At 45.7% G+C, this 15,570-nt stretch overlaps 2 protein-coding genes across 4 annotated transcripts; one reads left to right on the top strand and one right to left on the bottom strand.

The window, feature by feature from the left end:
- Window positions 1–33: 33 nt before the first annotated feature.
- LOC106813252 (WD repeat-containing protein 49-like) lies at window positions 34–12,705 on the bottom strand. Its single transcript, XM_014817341.1, has 16 exons — window positions 12,578–12,705; window positions 12,222–12,298; window positions 11,904–12,088; window positions 11,374–11,454; window positions 10,960–11,076; window positions 10,477–10,661; window positions 9,636–9,906; window positions 8,866–9,024; window positions 8,180–8,338; window positions 7,566–7,777; window positions 7,054–7,187; window positions 6,262–6,407; window positions 5,723–5,893; window positions 5,247–5,462; window positions 814–957; window positions 34–480 (listed from the first exon to the last, which is right to left on the bottom strand). The coding sequence occupies exons 1-16, from the start codon at window positions 12,703–12,705 to the stop codon at window positions 403–405; spliced, it is 2,463 nt and encodes an 820-aa protein (XP_014672827.1). The 3' UTR covers window positions 34–402.
- Window positions 399–5,012, top strand: LOC106813261 (slit homolog 1 protein-like). 3 transcript variants are annotated; one of them, XM_014817358.1, is made up of 7 exons: window positions 399–488; window positions 1,187–1,326; window positions 1,616–2,638; window positions 2,829–3,140; window positions 3,422–3,527; window positions 4,252–4,350; window positions 4,805–5,012. In XM_014817358.1, the coding sequence occupies exons 3-7, from the start codon at window positions 1,996–1,998 to the stop codon at window positions 4,884–4,886; spliced, it is 1,242 nt and encodes a 413-aa protein (XP_014672844.1). In that variant the 5' UTR covers window positions 399–488; window positions 1,187–1,326; window positions 1,616–1,995; the 3' UTR covers window positions 4,887–5,012. The 3 variants fall into 3 exon arrangements, with proteins under 3 accessions (XP_014672844.1, XP_014672843.1, XP_014672845.1); XM_014817357.1 differs by having other exon boundaries at window positions 1,187–2,638; XM_014817359.1 differs by lacking the exon at window positions 1,187–1,326 and having other exon boundaries at window positions 413–488; window positions 2,187–2,638.
- Window positions 12,706–15,570: the final 2,865 nt, after the last annotated feature.

The raw sequence follows: 15,570 nt of genomic DNA, 5'->3' as shown, positions 1-15,570 counted from the left end.
GCACCGGATATTGCCCAATGGGGCAAAATATTGGGAGTAGGGGTTAAAGCTATCCAACACTAGGAAACCCGAATACTTTTGCAAAATTTCAAGGTTTAAAATGGCATTATTCGTGTTTTAACAAGGAATAGTTGCAATATCTATAACTATTGATACATTGTAATATTTTATACATACAGATAAATCAGCCTCTTATCTTGCTGATTATTTTCCCGCTGGTAGTAGCGGCATCACTACAGAATGAGATGGACAATGTCTGCAAATTGTTTTCATAAATTCTCTGACCAGTTTCCCCCTGACCGTTCTTGCCTTCGACGGGGAGGCCCCCTGCGCCACCCCTGTTTATATGAAGACGTTGGAGCGTGGCCAGTAGTCAGGATGGGCAGCTGTGCGAAAGCTTGATCACTGTTCGGATAGAGAAGTGTTCTTCTGCTCCATCCGAGAGCTGAAAGATATTTCCGTGTCAGTTGGTGCCAGCTCCTAGCGAAGTAAGTAGAAGAAACATGTTGGATTGGGTATAGGCGGTGCTCACATTAATCTGGCCACAAATTAATCATCTATTGCAACAGTAAGGCTCGAAGGCAACCCAGCCAAGTGGATGCCAGTATTTAGATCAAACAAATCACGAGTGGTAGCTATAGTGAATAGTACAGAGGAAATATAATAGGATTAAGATGCGCGCCGTGCATTATTTATTTACGTATTTTGTGTATTTTATCTATTAATTTATTCATGTATTACGCGATACTATAATTAGTATGCTTATGTAGATCAGGGGGTGGGGCGTGTCGTGTCAAGAGGCTGGCCACCTACAGCAATGGCGAGCGCTTGGTACGGCGTGCATAGCTCTTCTCTGAACACTTTGCTGCTGTCGATGTTCGCGAACCGTCTCCTGCGCTGTCCCCAGACTGCCTTCTGTTCAGCCAGCCTTCTCTCTGCTTTCACACCCAAGTCGACCTGCCAGTCGAGAGAGATGGGTAGGTTAATTAGAGTCGCATTAGCGCGGACAGCAGTAAATTTAATAACAGAACTGCACGACTAGGGGAATATGCGCACGTTGTGAATATACTTCATATCGTACAAAATCATACGCAGTAACATCTAAGTATCTTATAAGTATAATTTATGTTTCTTCTATAAGTATCTTCTAAGTAACATCTAAGTATGTTTCCAATTTCTTGTGGAGAAGGTGGAACGTGGCGAGTAAAGTTATTACATTGAACGTGCGCGCTTACAAAGGTAGGGCAGACTTCCCGCGTATTGGAAGGATACAGGATATCCTCTCTGGATGGAGGACTGCTAGAGATCCGATCGTCTCATATTGCGGTGGGTGCATTCAGTCGAGTAGTGTTGTACGAGAGCGTGTGTAGTAAATATATATATATGGTCACACGAATTGAAAGACATGTCAGTAGTAGTTATTTGAGTTTTTCAATAATAAATACCAATCGCTTGGTACAACTTTGTCGTACATGGTGGAATAACAGCCCATTTTTGCATTATATTAGATGTGTCACTAACACAAGCATAGTGGGTCACCATAAATTTAAAACTATTGCCAGTTTCCTGTTCGACTTGAGACAGCAATATATCATCGTGTGACACTGTTTATCAGTGAAATCCAGCGCAAGTGGACCGAAGGTGCAAACGAACGACTGCGAGTGAACATACTACCATGTTCCGCTCTCTCGTTCTCCATGCGGTAGTCATCCGTCAGTGAACAGACTACATTTCCGCTCTCTCTCGTGTTCTTTCATACGGCAGTCACCCGTCAGTGAACAGACTACCACGTTCCGCTCTCTCGTTCTTCATACGGCAGTCACCCGTCAGTGAACAGCCTACCACTACACGTTCCGCTCTCTCCTTCTCCATGCGGCAGTCACCCGTCAGTGAATGACCGTAGATTAAAGGTGCACGACGACTGCGATGAACATACTACCATGTTCCGCTCACTCGTTCTCCATGCGGTAGTCATCCGTCAGTGAACATACTACCATGTTCGGTTCTTTCGTTCTCCATACGTTCTTCACTCGTCAGTTAATGACCGTAGTGCTCTTGCTGACGGCGGTGACAGACGTCGGCCGTCTCGCGGCGGCTGCGGCGGCCGTCCCCACGCAGCTGTGCTCGCTGTGCGACTGTAACAGCGATGCGACCAACGTGCGGTCGTTCCTCTACGTTCTGTGCAGGTCTGACGTCGCCGAGAGCGACATGTGGACCGCCGTGAGCGCCGTGCCCCGCCGCGCCGCCGAAGTCTACTTGAATCCGGCGTTCGACTTCAAGATCTCGCGAGACGCGTTTGCCGGATGGACGATCACGAAGCTGTACGTTGGCGGATTCGGAGAGACGCTAGGTGGCGGCACCGTGCGCGCGTTCGAAGATGGGGCCCTGGAGGGGTTGGGGTTGAAGCAGTTGGACCTGAGTCTGAACAAGCTGCAGTCGATCGGTAGGGACACCTTCTCCGGTCTGAGAGGCTCGCAGCTCGTCTTTCTGAATTTGGAAGGGAATGCGATCGAGAATATCGAGTTGGATGCATTCCGTGGTATTCCTCTAGAGGGAATCAACCTTCGCAGGAATCGAATACAACGAATAGCGAGAGGTATCTTCGAAGACGTACCCAAAGAGAGGTTGCTACTGGAAGGTAAGTCATAAGTTTGATGCTACCTGAGTGTTACGTCCTCAGTGGGTTTGTGTCGATAATGGCCGATGCACTCACTCATCATCAACTCAACTCATTTTCGTCGTGGTTTGGTGTATAATTACATAATTTAATACAAATTACAATTACAGTCACAATTTACAATTACAATAAATGTATGTAAATCATCCAGGTAATCCTCTGTACTGTGACTGCTGCCTGGGCGCTCTGGTTTCGGCCCCGGTGGGTGGCAGTGAGGTCCCACCCAGCGAGATAGATGGCGCATGTGCTGCACCTCTCAACCTGGCCGGACGCGCCATAGACTCGCTGAAGCAAGATGAACTACACTGTGACAAGAATTCCCTCTGCCTCCGGGAGGGGATAGCAACGACAGTAGCCCAACGGCTAACACCGCCAACAACACTGCCATCAACAGTGACACCAACGCCGTCACCAAAATTGTCACCAACAATGCCACCAACGTCAATGTCAACTCAACCACTAGGTAGATGACATTTATACATGGATTTAACTGCGTACCGATGAAGTATGCATCAACTGTACACGCAATGCTATATTTGAAATGACAAGTTCATGTTTTCAGGCGTGTATAATATAGATATCTCTATATTATACACTCCTGGTGTTTTTATATGTACATAAGAAAGACAACAAAGTAGTATAATAACTATATTGCGCTATGATTATCATAGTGTTGTGAAATTTTACAGGTAAACCTAGCTATCGTTCGAATAATATAAGTAACACGCGTGTTGATGTGGATAGGTTCGTGGTCATCGTGGACGTACGACTCCTCATGCTCTAATAGGTGTGGAGGCGGGGGCACGACAACGCGCAGACGAACCTGCCAACCTCCATCCGCTGCTTGCAAGTAAGTGACTCGAATATTCTCACCTCCATTTCCCTTGATAGGGGTTGTCAAACCATCTACGCATACGCGGCAGGCGGCTGTGTATCTCTCTCTCTCTCGCGCGCGCTCTCTCTCTCTCTCTCTCTCGCGCGCGCGCTCTCTCTCTCTCTCTCTCTCTCTCTCTCTCTCTCTCTCTCTCTCTCTCTCTCTCTCTCTCTCTCTCTCTCTCTCTCTCTCTCTCTCTTCACACACATCGCCATCATTTAATTCGTTCGCTCGTTAGTTTCTTTCGTTCGTCCGTCCGTCGTTCGTTTGTTCGTTTGCGTGTTCGTTCGTTCGTTTATTCGTTCATTCGTTCGTTTGTTCGTGTTCGTTCGTTCGTTCGTTCGTTCGTCCGTCCGTTTTTCTTCATAGGTTGGTTGGTTAGCTAGTTGGTTGGTTGCCTTGTTCGCTCGTTCGTCTTTCCGTTTATTCTTCCTTTATTCGTTCGTTCGTTTGGCCGTTCATTCGTACGTCCGTTCATTCTTCCTTTGTCCGCTCGTTCATTCTCTCATTTATTCATTCATTCGGTCGGTCGGTCGGTCGTTCGTTAGTTAGTTTGCTCGTTCATTTGCAACATCTGATCACAGTAACACAGCAAACTCCCCGAGTTGTGCGATTCGGCAATATACAGTTAACCTCTCCCCATGTTATTTAAACATGCTGCTGAAAGCACTGAACTAAGTGGATCCTTCTTATTTGGCAGGGGACAGCAGAAGGAAGAGACAGCCTGCAACAGGCCTTGTGTAGTGAGCGGTAGAAAACGCAAACCGTGCCACATTATCAAGCAAAACGGAAAAATAAAGTGAGTGTAGCTAACCGTTACCACTAACAGCTAAATATATACTATTAGTTAAATATAGCTAATGATAAGCATACTGCGGCGCGATATAGAATAGCTAGGTAACCCGGCTCTATGTCCGTCTCCCCGTGTAAGATTGGAAAATCTATTTAACCACGACACCGTTCCCTTTTACATCGGAATGTCGCCGTTGAAATTGTGCCCGGTCGCGTTTCGGAATAGATTTAGAACACGCAGCGTGTTGAAAGTTATGGAACAGATCTTGCTTCGCTATAAGAGGGTGCGACGATGTCTATACTCGTTAATTACAGTTAATCATATGTACATCCAGCCATATGCCGCACGACGGCATGCGCAGCTTTGTAACAGAATGATTACGCGCTAATGTATAATGTAATTATGCTGATTGATTGATGCTGTAACTGCATTGATTTCGCCCTCTTTTTGGTTCGTGCAGGAAGCTTAAACACTGCCAGACGTGGTGCCGGTCCGGATATGCGTACAGTCAACAAACGGGGACCTGCATTGCGATTTTCTAGGTGCCATTTTCTACGATTATAACCATGAACGACTGCATGGTAACCTGTTAACGCCACGTTACGCGAGCGTCGTAAGCGTTGTAACAATACAGCCGTTGGTTTTAATAAATTTAAAAACAACATGAATATTGAACAATGGAATTTTTTACATAGCGTATTTGAGATGTTTTTACTTTTTACATCCTTTTTTTATTTTAACTGAAAATATGCAAGGAACCTAGGGTTCTTGTATCCCTCTAACATCGATATCAACAGCATTCATAAGACCTAACATGGCTCATCGGAAGGACACAAGAGACATAAGACTGGGCATCCTCCCGGGCCTATGTGACATAGTGTTACAAAAACCCACATACTCACCTTGCTGTCTACAACATCCATCAGCGATCGCTGAAATTCTGGGCATTTTTCACCAGGTATCGGCCCGAGGGGATGGCTACCCTCTACATTATCCGTAGATTCGTGAGGTGCTTCGTGTTCTTTCGCTACACTCGATCTTCTTGAATGCTTTTCATCGCTGCCGCCCACGGGCGCATCCGTACGATACAGCGCTAGCTTCTTTAGGTTCCACGAATCCTACAATAGAATTGCGACTGTGAATATTGAATAATTGCGACAGAATTGACCCTAACCCTAACCCTAACTCTAACCCTTAACGGACTCCTTTAGGTTCCGTTAAGAAAACTAAAAATTGTTTTCGAAAAAAAATCTAATTGTTTTCCCCGTAACGGGTTCTCCTTCGATGCAGATAGCCTAAATAACATACGAAAGCAGCGTCACTAGCGTACTAGTCAATAGATTTTAAATGTGAGGTACGTAGTCGCACTCAGGCGTACCTGTCCAAATAGACCCAGCAGCTCTCCGCCTATAGTCCACAGCTTGGCACACATGTCAGCAGATGCGGTTATGATGAGCGAGGAAGTATCGAACTGAGCAATGCTGACGCCCACTACAGCTGCACTGTGAGCTCTCCATCGGTGCAGAGTCGGCGGCATACTAGTGTTTACCTATACAACATTGTTATATATATATGTATATCAGAAGTAGATAATAGGCAATTATTCCCTATTATCTACTTCTGATATATATATATATATATATATATATATATATATATATTATATATACGTTTAGGAATGGAAGATGTAAGCACTACTTTGATGCATTGACCTCTATATATACTAACTGCTAGGGCGACTAGTGCTTTGGTGACGTAGGTGCATCCCCAATGCGAAGTGTTACAGAGTAGTGATAGAAATACAGTGTTGTAGAAATCTGTGGAACATACGTATTCTTTTTTATCCATTTACGAACCGCATGTGTTTAAAGCGTTATTACTCGTGATCTATCACCGCCCACGCGCGGGGTTCTCTACCTGGTCCTGTTTGATGCAGTAGTCGGCGACGTTCCAAATGCAGACTTCACCAGCCGTGTCACCGGTGGCGAGAAGGTCGCTGTCTGTGCTCTCCGCTAAGCTGCAGATCTGATCCTCCTTGCAATCATTCACCGCTTCAAACAACCCTAAACATAGAGCGAAGACTCGCTCAAATCTTCGAACAACCCTAAACATCGAGCGAACACTCGCTCGAATCTCAACATTACCAATGCCTGTAAACACGCACGAAACTTGACCGACATAATTTAGATCTCGATGTCGATTTGATTGCGTCCTGGAATACTAATCCTAGCATATTAGTTAGAGAGGGGTTGTAATTGCAGTCACATGAATGTCCTGCGGGAAATTCTTAATTGGTTCGTAACGCAAGCAAATGTACCCTCACTCTAGCGAATGATGCGCGAAAGGCAGGAGGCAGAGACTTGGAAAAATACGCCCATTAACGAGTGGATGGATGCATAGGACAAAATAAACGAGTGAAGCGTTATTAAACTATATGAGTTTCGCACGAGACATTTTTTGAATCGCTCTTCCCAGCGAGAATAAAAACATTGATCTATCAGCATCACACGCATACCCATACGCACAAACGCACGCACGCACACACAGGCGCACGCACGCACGCACAGGCGCGCACGCACACACAGGCGCGCGCACGCACACACACACACACACATACACACACACAGACAGAGAGAGAGAGAGAGAGAGACGTACGCATGCATACACACACACACACACGCGCGCGCGCGCGCGCGTACAGAGACACACCTAACAGACGGTCTTGCCCGTGCACGGCCCAGAAGGCGAGCCGGCCGGCCTGGCTGGACACGAGTATAGCTCCGCTATTGGTATACCCCAATGCGGCTCTCCTCTCTAGCAGCAGCACGCCGTCAACGACCATCCTGAAACACCATGATTATCACCTTACACAGAATATATTCCTAGGACGCACGCTGCGATGAAAACACGCACGCACGCACGCACGCACGCACGCACGCACGCACGCCCGCACGCACGCCCGCACGCACGCACGCCCGCACTGACGACCGCCCGCGCGCCCTCCTGCACGCGCCCTCCTGCGCGCGCACGCACGCACGCACGCACACACACACACACACACACACATATATATATATGTATAATCATATACCAGTATATCGTATAGAAATGTGCTTTTAATGCAGATCTGTCGTTGCCGGTAATAATGTTGACGGAACTGCCACCCAATTAACCCTTTCCCCCAATTTCCCTTGCTTCCTCCAAACTCCCTCAGCTCTCACTTCTCATCAACAGCAAATGCTTCCTTCAGCGCTTTCTCCTCTTCAAACTGAAGTACAACAAATGGCTTCTGAGAGATGACGCTCCATACGATGATCTCTCCTTCGCTGGAAGCTGTGACCAGTAGTGAGGGAGCGCAGGCGTCCAGGGTCAATATGTCGGCCTGGTGAAGCTGTCCACCCCTCCACGACAAGTTGGGAGGAATTTTATGCGCCTGTATATTTGGGCAACATAGTAAACCGTACTCAATAAATACTAGGAGGTAAAATAGGTAATATAGGAATACTATGATGTGGTTAACAGACTTTTGTGGAACGGACGGATATGGAACACAATTGAATAGGATGCGCATTGATATACTCTTAGTAACTGAATATTTAGAGAAAAGGAATTGGACGGAATTGGTGCAGGATACCTTCAAGCCAACAAACGAACCATTGAAGGCAAACTTGGGACCATCGGGAAGGAAGACGGAGAGTCTGAAGAAAATACATGGATTGCATCAGGAGTGAATAAAAACAAATTATAACTATATAACTATGCTTCCCATAAGAGGCAGGCTGTATGTATCTATATATTACCAGGCTGTATATTACCACAGCTAGGTTGCCTATACCTGTGCGTCTTTCGAGAGGTCGTAGGTGACAATTTTCCTGCTCCATCCTACGGTGACCACTTGCCTGGTGTCTGGTACGTACACGGCTGCCGTGACGGCGTCGTGACGCGATACGGGAAGCAGCTCGTATAGGGCCTCACCCGTCTGCAGACTCCACACCTGCTCATGTTTCATATTTGAAATTCAATATGGCTCTCAGGGGCCCGTTGTCAGAAACATCGTAGGCTAAAGTTAGCGAAGGTATCAAGAGCTTACAAACCCTCATATATATATATATATATATATATATATATATATATATATATATATATATATCCCCTCTGAAAAAGAATACTTAATTCGACTAACGAGAGTGGGCGAGTAGTGACAGCATCAGTAAGAGGGAAACCCCTAGGCTTGGAATTAATAAGGCAGTCTGTAGGCCCTAATATTAATCCGATTTCTAATGTGTACATCATGGCACCTGAGTTCACGCTGACATTGGATCACGCACCTTGGTGATGTCACTCCTATCGACTGTAACCAAGTTGCGTTCACGAACCTATGCGTACATCATGGCACCTGAGTTCACGCTGACATTGGATCACGCACCTTGGTGATGTCACTCCTATCGACCGTTACCAGGTTGCGTTCACTAACCTATGTGTACACATCACCTGAGTTCACGGTGACATTGGATCACGCACCTTTGTGATGCCACTCCTATCGACGGTGACCAGGTTGCGCTCGCTGGCGGACACGTGCCGTAACTCCGATCCCTGGTGAACATCGCGCATCACGAGGGACAGCTCACCGGACTCAATGTCGTACACGGACACGGTGCCGTCCACACTGCTGACGACAACCTGCGAGGTTGAATAACAATTGCAAAAGCTATGATTTCTATCGAAAGTTTCAAGTAGGACAGGGGAAGGGTAAGACAGAGGAATGTTCAAGAGGACAAGTAGGAATTCAAGTAGGACAGGGGAAGGGTAAGACAGAGGAATGTTCAAGAGGACAAGTAGGAATTCAAGCAGGACAGGGGAAGGGTAAGACAGAGGAAGGTTCAAGAGGACGAGTAGGATGTCAAGTAGGACAGAGGTTTGCGTTTTGCGGGGTTCAGTCACGCGAGATTTCTGGACAGGTTGCCGTGGGCAGTTCCCCGCTATCGCCGCCAAGGTCTGTGACAACAGCACCCTCCACCCATCCACCCCCTCCCACCGCGCTTATTATGGCCATGAAGCTAGAAAGTCGCTGCTAAAATAAGGGCACTGTCTAAATGAATTCTCTCATTTCATCCAATAAACCTTGAACTTTGAAACTCCTTGCCTTTTTATTGAGAAAATCATCAGAAGTGAGCCAAAACAAATAGCTGCAACAAATTAGCGTTTTGTTCGCTCCCGATAATATTATGGAGACGGAAAATCCCTGTAAAGTTGAGCGAGAAACGAGTACCCGCAGATCAGAGCCTCGTCACCTGCTGAAAACTTGGATTATACAGCGCAGCCAGTAGCGGAGTCGCTGCTGACGTCTTGCCGACTACTGTGTCGCTTTCATCGCTGCCCAGCTTCAGCCATGCGAGGTACTCGTTGCTGGCCACTAGCAGGGCGTCGTGTGGACCCGGTGCGAGTAGAATCGGATAGAGACCGTGCTCCGGAGCCCTGCCCAGCTGAATGGTGGGGAACCGCAGGGCGATCGTGCGCAGGCAGGTGTGTTCTCCTAGATCCCATGCCTTCACGAACGCATCTCTGCAAACGCAAGAAAGGTGTGCAGTTCGTAGCGCCTGCGTGAACGAATGACCAGACAAAGACCAGACGACCAGACAAATGAAGGATAGACACGCGAGCTGGGAAAACATCGGCCGCGTATGATACATAAGAGCGCAAGCAAGAATTTGGGAAGTATCAAAACTGCAAACACGATCGAGCTGCCCTCAATTCAATTTAATTAGCTTCACTTTATTTACACTTATGGCAATTACATTTTGAAGGTATTATATTGGTACAAGCGAATTAATTAGCAAAGCTGATAAATATAAAGAAATGAGACTAAATAAGTAGAAACGATGAAGGACGAAACGACAATTCAATTTTCCAGTTAGCCACTCCTGTAGATTACCAAAAATAACTAGATGATTACAAAATTACAAGATGATGAATATTAATATATAATAGGTGAAACTCGAGAGTTGGTAAATTTTTTCTTGATTTACTCGATGAATTATAACAATTATGGTATACACAAAGAAATAATATACTAGTTAGACTGTGTCTTTATGTATTTCTTTGGGTATACGTGACGTACTCGCCTGGCCTTACCTGGAGTACGTGAACAGCTGTCCACGCTCGGCGTGTATTGCCAGTGCGATGACCGGTGTTCGGTGACCGCGCAATATGGCCGTTGGTCTTGCCGACACGTACGTGTTGTAGAGACGTGCCAGGTGGTCGCTGCTGCCCGTCGCGATGACCTTCATGCCGCGGTCAAGATCAAAGCAGTTGACCCCCTACAAGATAACCACGCTTACAGCACATGCGGTAGCGATCTGCAGTCATCTATACCTCTGAAAACTAAACATAAATATACGATCGAATTGCAATTCGCATTTGGCGCAGGGATTTGTATGAAGACGAATAACTGACGCACATAGAAATTAAGAGCGTATAATGATTTTAAAATAAAGACTTGAAATTATGAAAAATCTTTTCTAATATTTCATTCAACTGCGCTGCATTTATACGGTTTTTGTTCGACAAATTTTCACCGAGGTTTCTTTCGGGTTATCAACTTCAAGGTCTCATTACCTTCAGTAATTCGAACGTGTACGACTTGTGCTTTCCGTGGACGTCGGTAATGAGGAGGGAAACCCGCCTACTGAGGGAACACGACACCACAGTGTCTGCATCTCCCATGAACTTCACCTGACAGAAAAGCACTTTCCGTCTAAAGCTTAAGCGTGACGCTTACCACGTTAAAGCGTAAGCCTGTTGCTTAATATGTTAAAGCTTAAGCCTGACACTAATTACTACTAAGCGTGATGCTTAAAACACGCTGGTGCACACGCCGCATCACATGCGTGACTGTCATACTCTCTCTCTCTCTCTCTCTCTCTCTCTCTCTCTCTCTCTCTCTCTCTCTCTCTCTCTCTCTCTCTCTCTCTCCGTTAATTTCCACAGCTATAAATATGTTGATAATTATTGCAAGCTTCAGTACCATACCTGTAAGACACTGTGAGGATGGAGGCGCGTCAGTTCCGTGTGACGGACACATTGTTCTTGGGCCCGAAATTCAATGATATCCTAAAAGTATTTTTTCAGTCTGAATAACCTAATGGCGCTTCATTTAATTTCTTGTTGAAGATTTAACTAACGAGAACAAGTGAGAATAATCCTAGTGATTTTACGCACCTTTTATCCTACGAGATAGACACGAACACGTGGAAAACGGGAATAATAAAACGCGTGAACACGGGAACATGAGAAAACGCGACGCGTGAACACGAAAGCATGTGACACGCGGACACGCGAACATGGGAAAACGGAATCACGTGCATGACACGTGCACATGGAAACATGAGAACACACGAACACGAGAATACGTAATACCTGCCGCGACGTGCCCGAGACACGGGGTTCGAGCAATCGCGCGAACACGCACTACCAGCATTAACACCTACATGAACACCTTACACGCACGGCAAGCTTTCACACCTGCATGAACACCTTACACGCACGGCAAGCTTTCACACCTGCATGAACACCTTGCAGGTGCCTGGCTGCGCGCTGAATGGCTTCTCAAACAGTCTGGTGATAGGAGAGGAGAAGCGTAGGAGGTGCAGCGACCCCGCCTCGTCTCCGTAGAGGAGAATGCCCTCATGACCTGGCTGTTCGGCATCGTACCAGTAGTCCAGGCTGTTGGCGGCGGCAGGAAGGCCTTAGAACATCACAGACAATCAGAAGAACATTCACAGGGCATACCTATATATATATATATATATATATATATATATATATAAAGAGTAGACATATATAAAGAGAAGTCTCTCAATTCTCCGACATTTACTGACCGAATAGATTGAATTCTTCGGTGAAGGTGTTGGTTTCGTAGAATAGCAGACTTCTGTTCATGGTTGCTACGACCAACCTATAAGCAAACGCGGCATCATTACGCTCTCGCGCACAGTGGTAATTAAGCAAATAAGGCTGAAATTAATTGATATTTAATTAGCCTAGCTAGCTGCCACACATATACTTCTACGCATGTTGGGAACCTTCTGTACAATTGCACGTGAAAATGATGCTTTTCCAGTGCATATATTATTCCATATAATAACCATGCGGCAAGTGGGTGTTACACAAGGCAGAATAAAGTAATTATAGCACAAACGATATGCAAACATAGTAAAGTAAACTAGCTACGAACCTATGAGAGTCCCCCATGTAAACGGCATCCAGTATCCACAGCCGGTGACCGACACTTTCCCGTTGGTTTGCTTTCTTATGGAATCCCAGTTGGTGGGTTGTCTCTAGTGTGAATTTACTTGTCCACATGCCCACCGCTCCCTCCTTACTGACGCTTACACACCGTGGTGGGTTCTCAAATGTAAGGACCTTTGCGGTTATCTCTTGCTTAGAAGCAAAACAAGTAGAATGAATATTACACGAAGTCATGTCACATTTACTACGGGTATGAAACTCATACTTTTTTATGCAATTTTATATGCTTTACTGTGCTCTATACCAACGGTTCAGTGATCAAATCTACCTGGTTCTGTAGCATGTGTTTTATTCTAGGTTCTGATGGGAAGGGAAGGTTTTTATCAATAGCCTCTCTTGTCTTGTACTGCTGAAGCAGATACGAAGAGCACTCTTGCCAACTGACCGAACCTTTGCCCTCGGTGTCCATCTGTCGAATTATCAGCACATTAATTCATGCTACCATTAGCATAGTCATGCTAACATTCAGCAGAAAATACGCAAGCAGTACGTTGGAACGATCAGGAGTGAATACGCAGGAAGTACGTCAGTATGTACGGGCGTTGTGCAGTAAAGCGAACAGACGTTGAGAGTGTATCTTGCTAATGAATAAATTAATTAACATGCAGACCTTGTGAAAGATCTTTCCTATCTCTTCAGTATACTTGGTTGTTCCGAGCAGAGAGCATATTGTGTGTGTGAAATCTTCCCGGTTCATGACACCATCTCCATCCTATGAAAATAACACGCACATAAAACAACAACTAGGCTATATTCAAGCAAACACATATATGGCACTTCTAAAGCAAATATCTATGGAATATCATTCTTGATTTCTGCGTTTTGTAAACGAAGCCAAATTTGCTGTGGATTGCACGCGCAAGTATTGAAAACACTGAAAATTTTCCAACAAGTTAACACGTATGACATAATATAACAATGAACATAGTAATTAATCTTAAACTTACGCTATTGTTTGACTTGTTAGTAGAGTCCGATTGTAAATGCTGAAGTGTTTCAAACTTTGCCAGTAGCATAGCCAGGTTGCTAGAACTTAACATATCCTCAAGATGAAACTCTCTAAATAAAATAAGAGAGGTGTGTACCCTTGTTGAACTTCTATTTGTGTCTATCCCGAGTTCTGCCGTTTTGTGAAAAAATGTGGCGCGCGCACGCACAATCGCACGTATGTACGTATACGTTCGCATACACACACGCGCGCGCGCGCACGCACGAAAGCGCGCACGCACACGCAAGCACACACACACCCGCGCGCGTTTGTGTGCACGTCAGCATGCGTGCGTGCGTGTCTGCGTGCTTGCGTGTGCGTGCGTGCTTAATTACGTGCGTTTATATAAACTTCAGCGAAATAATTGCCGACCGGTACGCGAATTTTTTTTTCCTACACGTTATATCCATTGGGCTTCATATACGCATATCAACTTCCGCATCAGACTTTCCGTATATCAAGGAATGATGCAAAAATCCGGCACGTCGCGCAGGCGCGTAGTAAGAAATAAACACAAGACAGTAATATTACATAATAAAAACTCCCAAGCCAAAACAGCAAGCAAAAAGCTAGCTCTGCCATTCATTATAGCTCGACGACAGGTATGCGTAGTGGTAGCGTATGGCAGCGTGAAGGGCGGCGGTAAGCAAGAGAACTATAGCTGCACTACCCCACTATAGTCTATAATTATGAAGCCTCGTGTAGACCACGTACTCCTATATCCATGCGCTCTATATCTGCCATGTTCGCTCACCTTTCTGGCATACCATCACTACCTTCTCGCTCGTTTCTGAGATGAGGGAGAGCGAGACCTGCTCCCAGCGATGGCGAGAATGTCGCATTCATGCTGATACTTCGTGGACTTTTCCCGCCATGCACGCTAGGCGCCTGCATCGTCTAGCTACGTTTTATTCCCGACCTCGACTGCGCACCACTAACTAAATAGACACAGCACTCACTACAGTACTAGCACGTAACGCCAGCGGGGAGATATAGCCGTATATACCACAAGACGCAATAGTACTAGTACTCTAGACCCGGGCGGTCAATAAAGACGATATGCACACGGAAAATTTACACCTGCCACTACACATATTTGTGTACACGTTCCTATGGGTACCGCGCGTACGCAGCCATCCGCGCTACGCGCCGCACGAGGACGCGGTGAACACGCGATGAAGACGCATAGTTCGCCATACACATCAACAGCTAATAATAATTACGAGGCGAGGTATTATTAGCTTTTGATACACATAGTGGCAACCCCACAGCACAGTGACTATAAACACGTATACAGACCAGACAGAGAGACAGAATAAATTGAGAAAGAGTTAGGAACCGGTAGATGGGCCAGTTCCGGTGATGGAACGGTGCGTACGTATAATCAGGGTATAATCAGGAGTATATAATAGGGAGATAATAGATAGATAATAGGGATATAATAGATAGATAATAGGGAGATAATAGATAATTTCCCTATTATCTACTCCTGGTATAATGTAAGTATATTCACACAGGACGCACCGGCGAAATGTGCACGCACTCACGTTGTTGGGAAGCTCAAGGGTACCTCAAGGCTCAAGGTGGTCATCTAAATCTACCACGCGTCTACCACGTTTACCACGCTAAAGCTGCTATAATCTCCACGCCAGCAATGGTGACTACTAGACGCTGCGGCTTCCTCCCCACCACGAGCCATCAGGATGATTAACATTATAGTCAAATGTTAATCATCCTAAAGGCTCGTAGTGCGGAGGAAGCCTAATAGTATTCACGATATTAAATTGAAAAAATAAAGTAATGAACATAATTATAGCCTTCTTACGTCACTTCTACATTGCATACACGTACCCGGTATATGATGCCACTTATCTCTGCAATATAATATTATATTGTAATTTTTAAAATTATAAAAACACCCATATCATATA

Source organism: Priapulus caudatus, unplaced genomic scaffold (assembly GCF_000485595.1).
Source record: "Priapulus caudatus unplaced genomic scaffold, Priapulus_caudatus-5.0.1 Scaffold746, whole genome shotgun sequence".
NCBI classification, from domain to species: domain Eukaryota; kingdom Metazoa; phylum Priapulida; class Priapulimorpha; order Priapulimorphida; family Priapulidae; genus Priapulus; species Priapulus caudatus.
The sequence above is the reverse complement of the archived record's forward strand: the minus strand, read 5'-3'. Positions and strand labels throughout refer to the sequence as shown.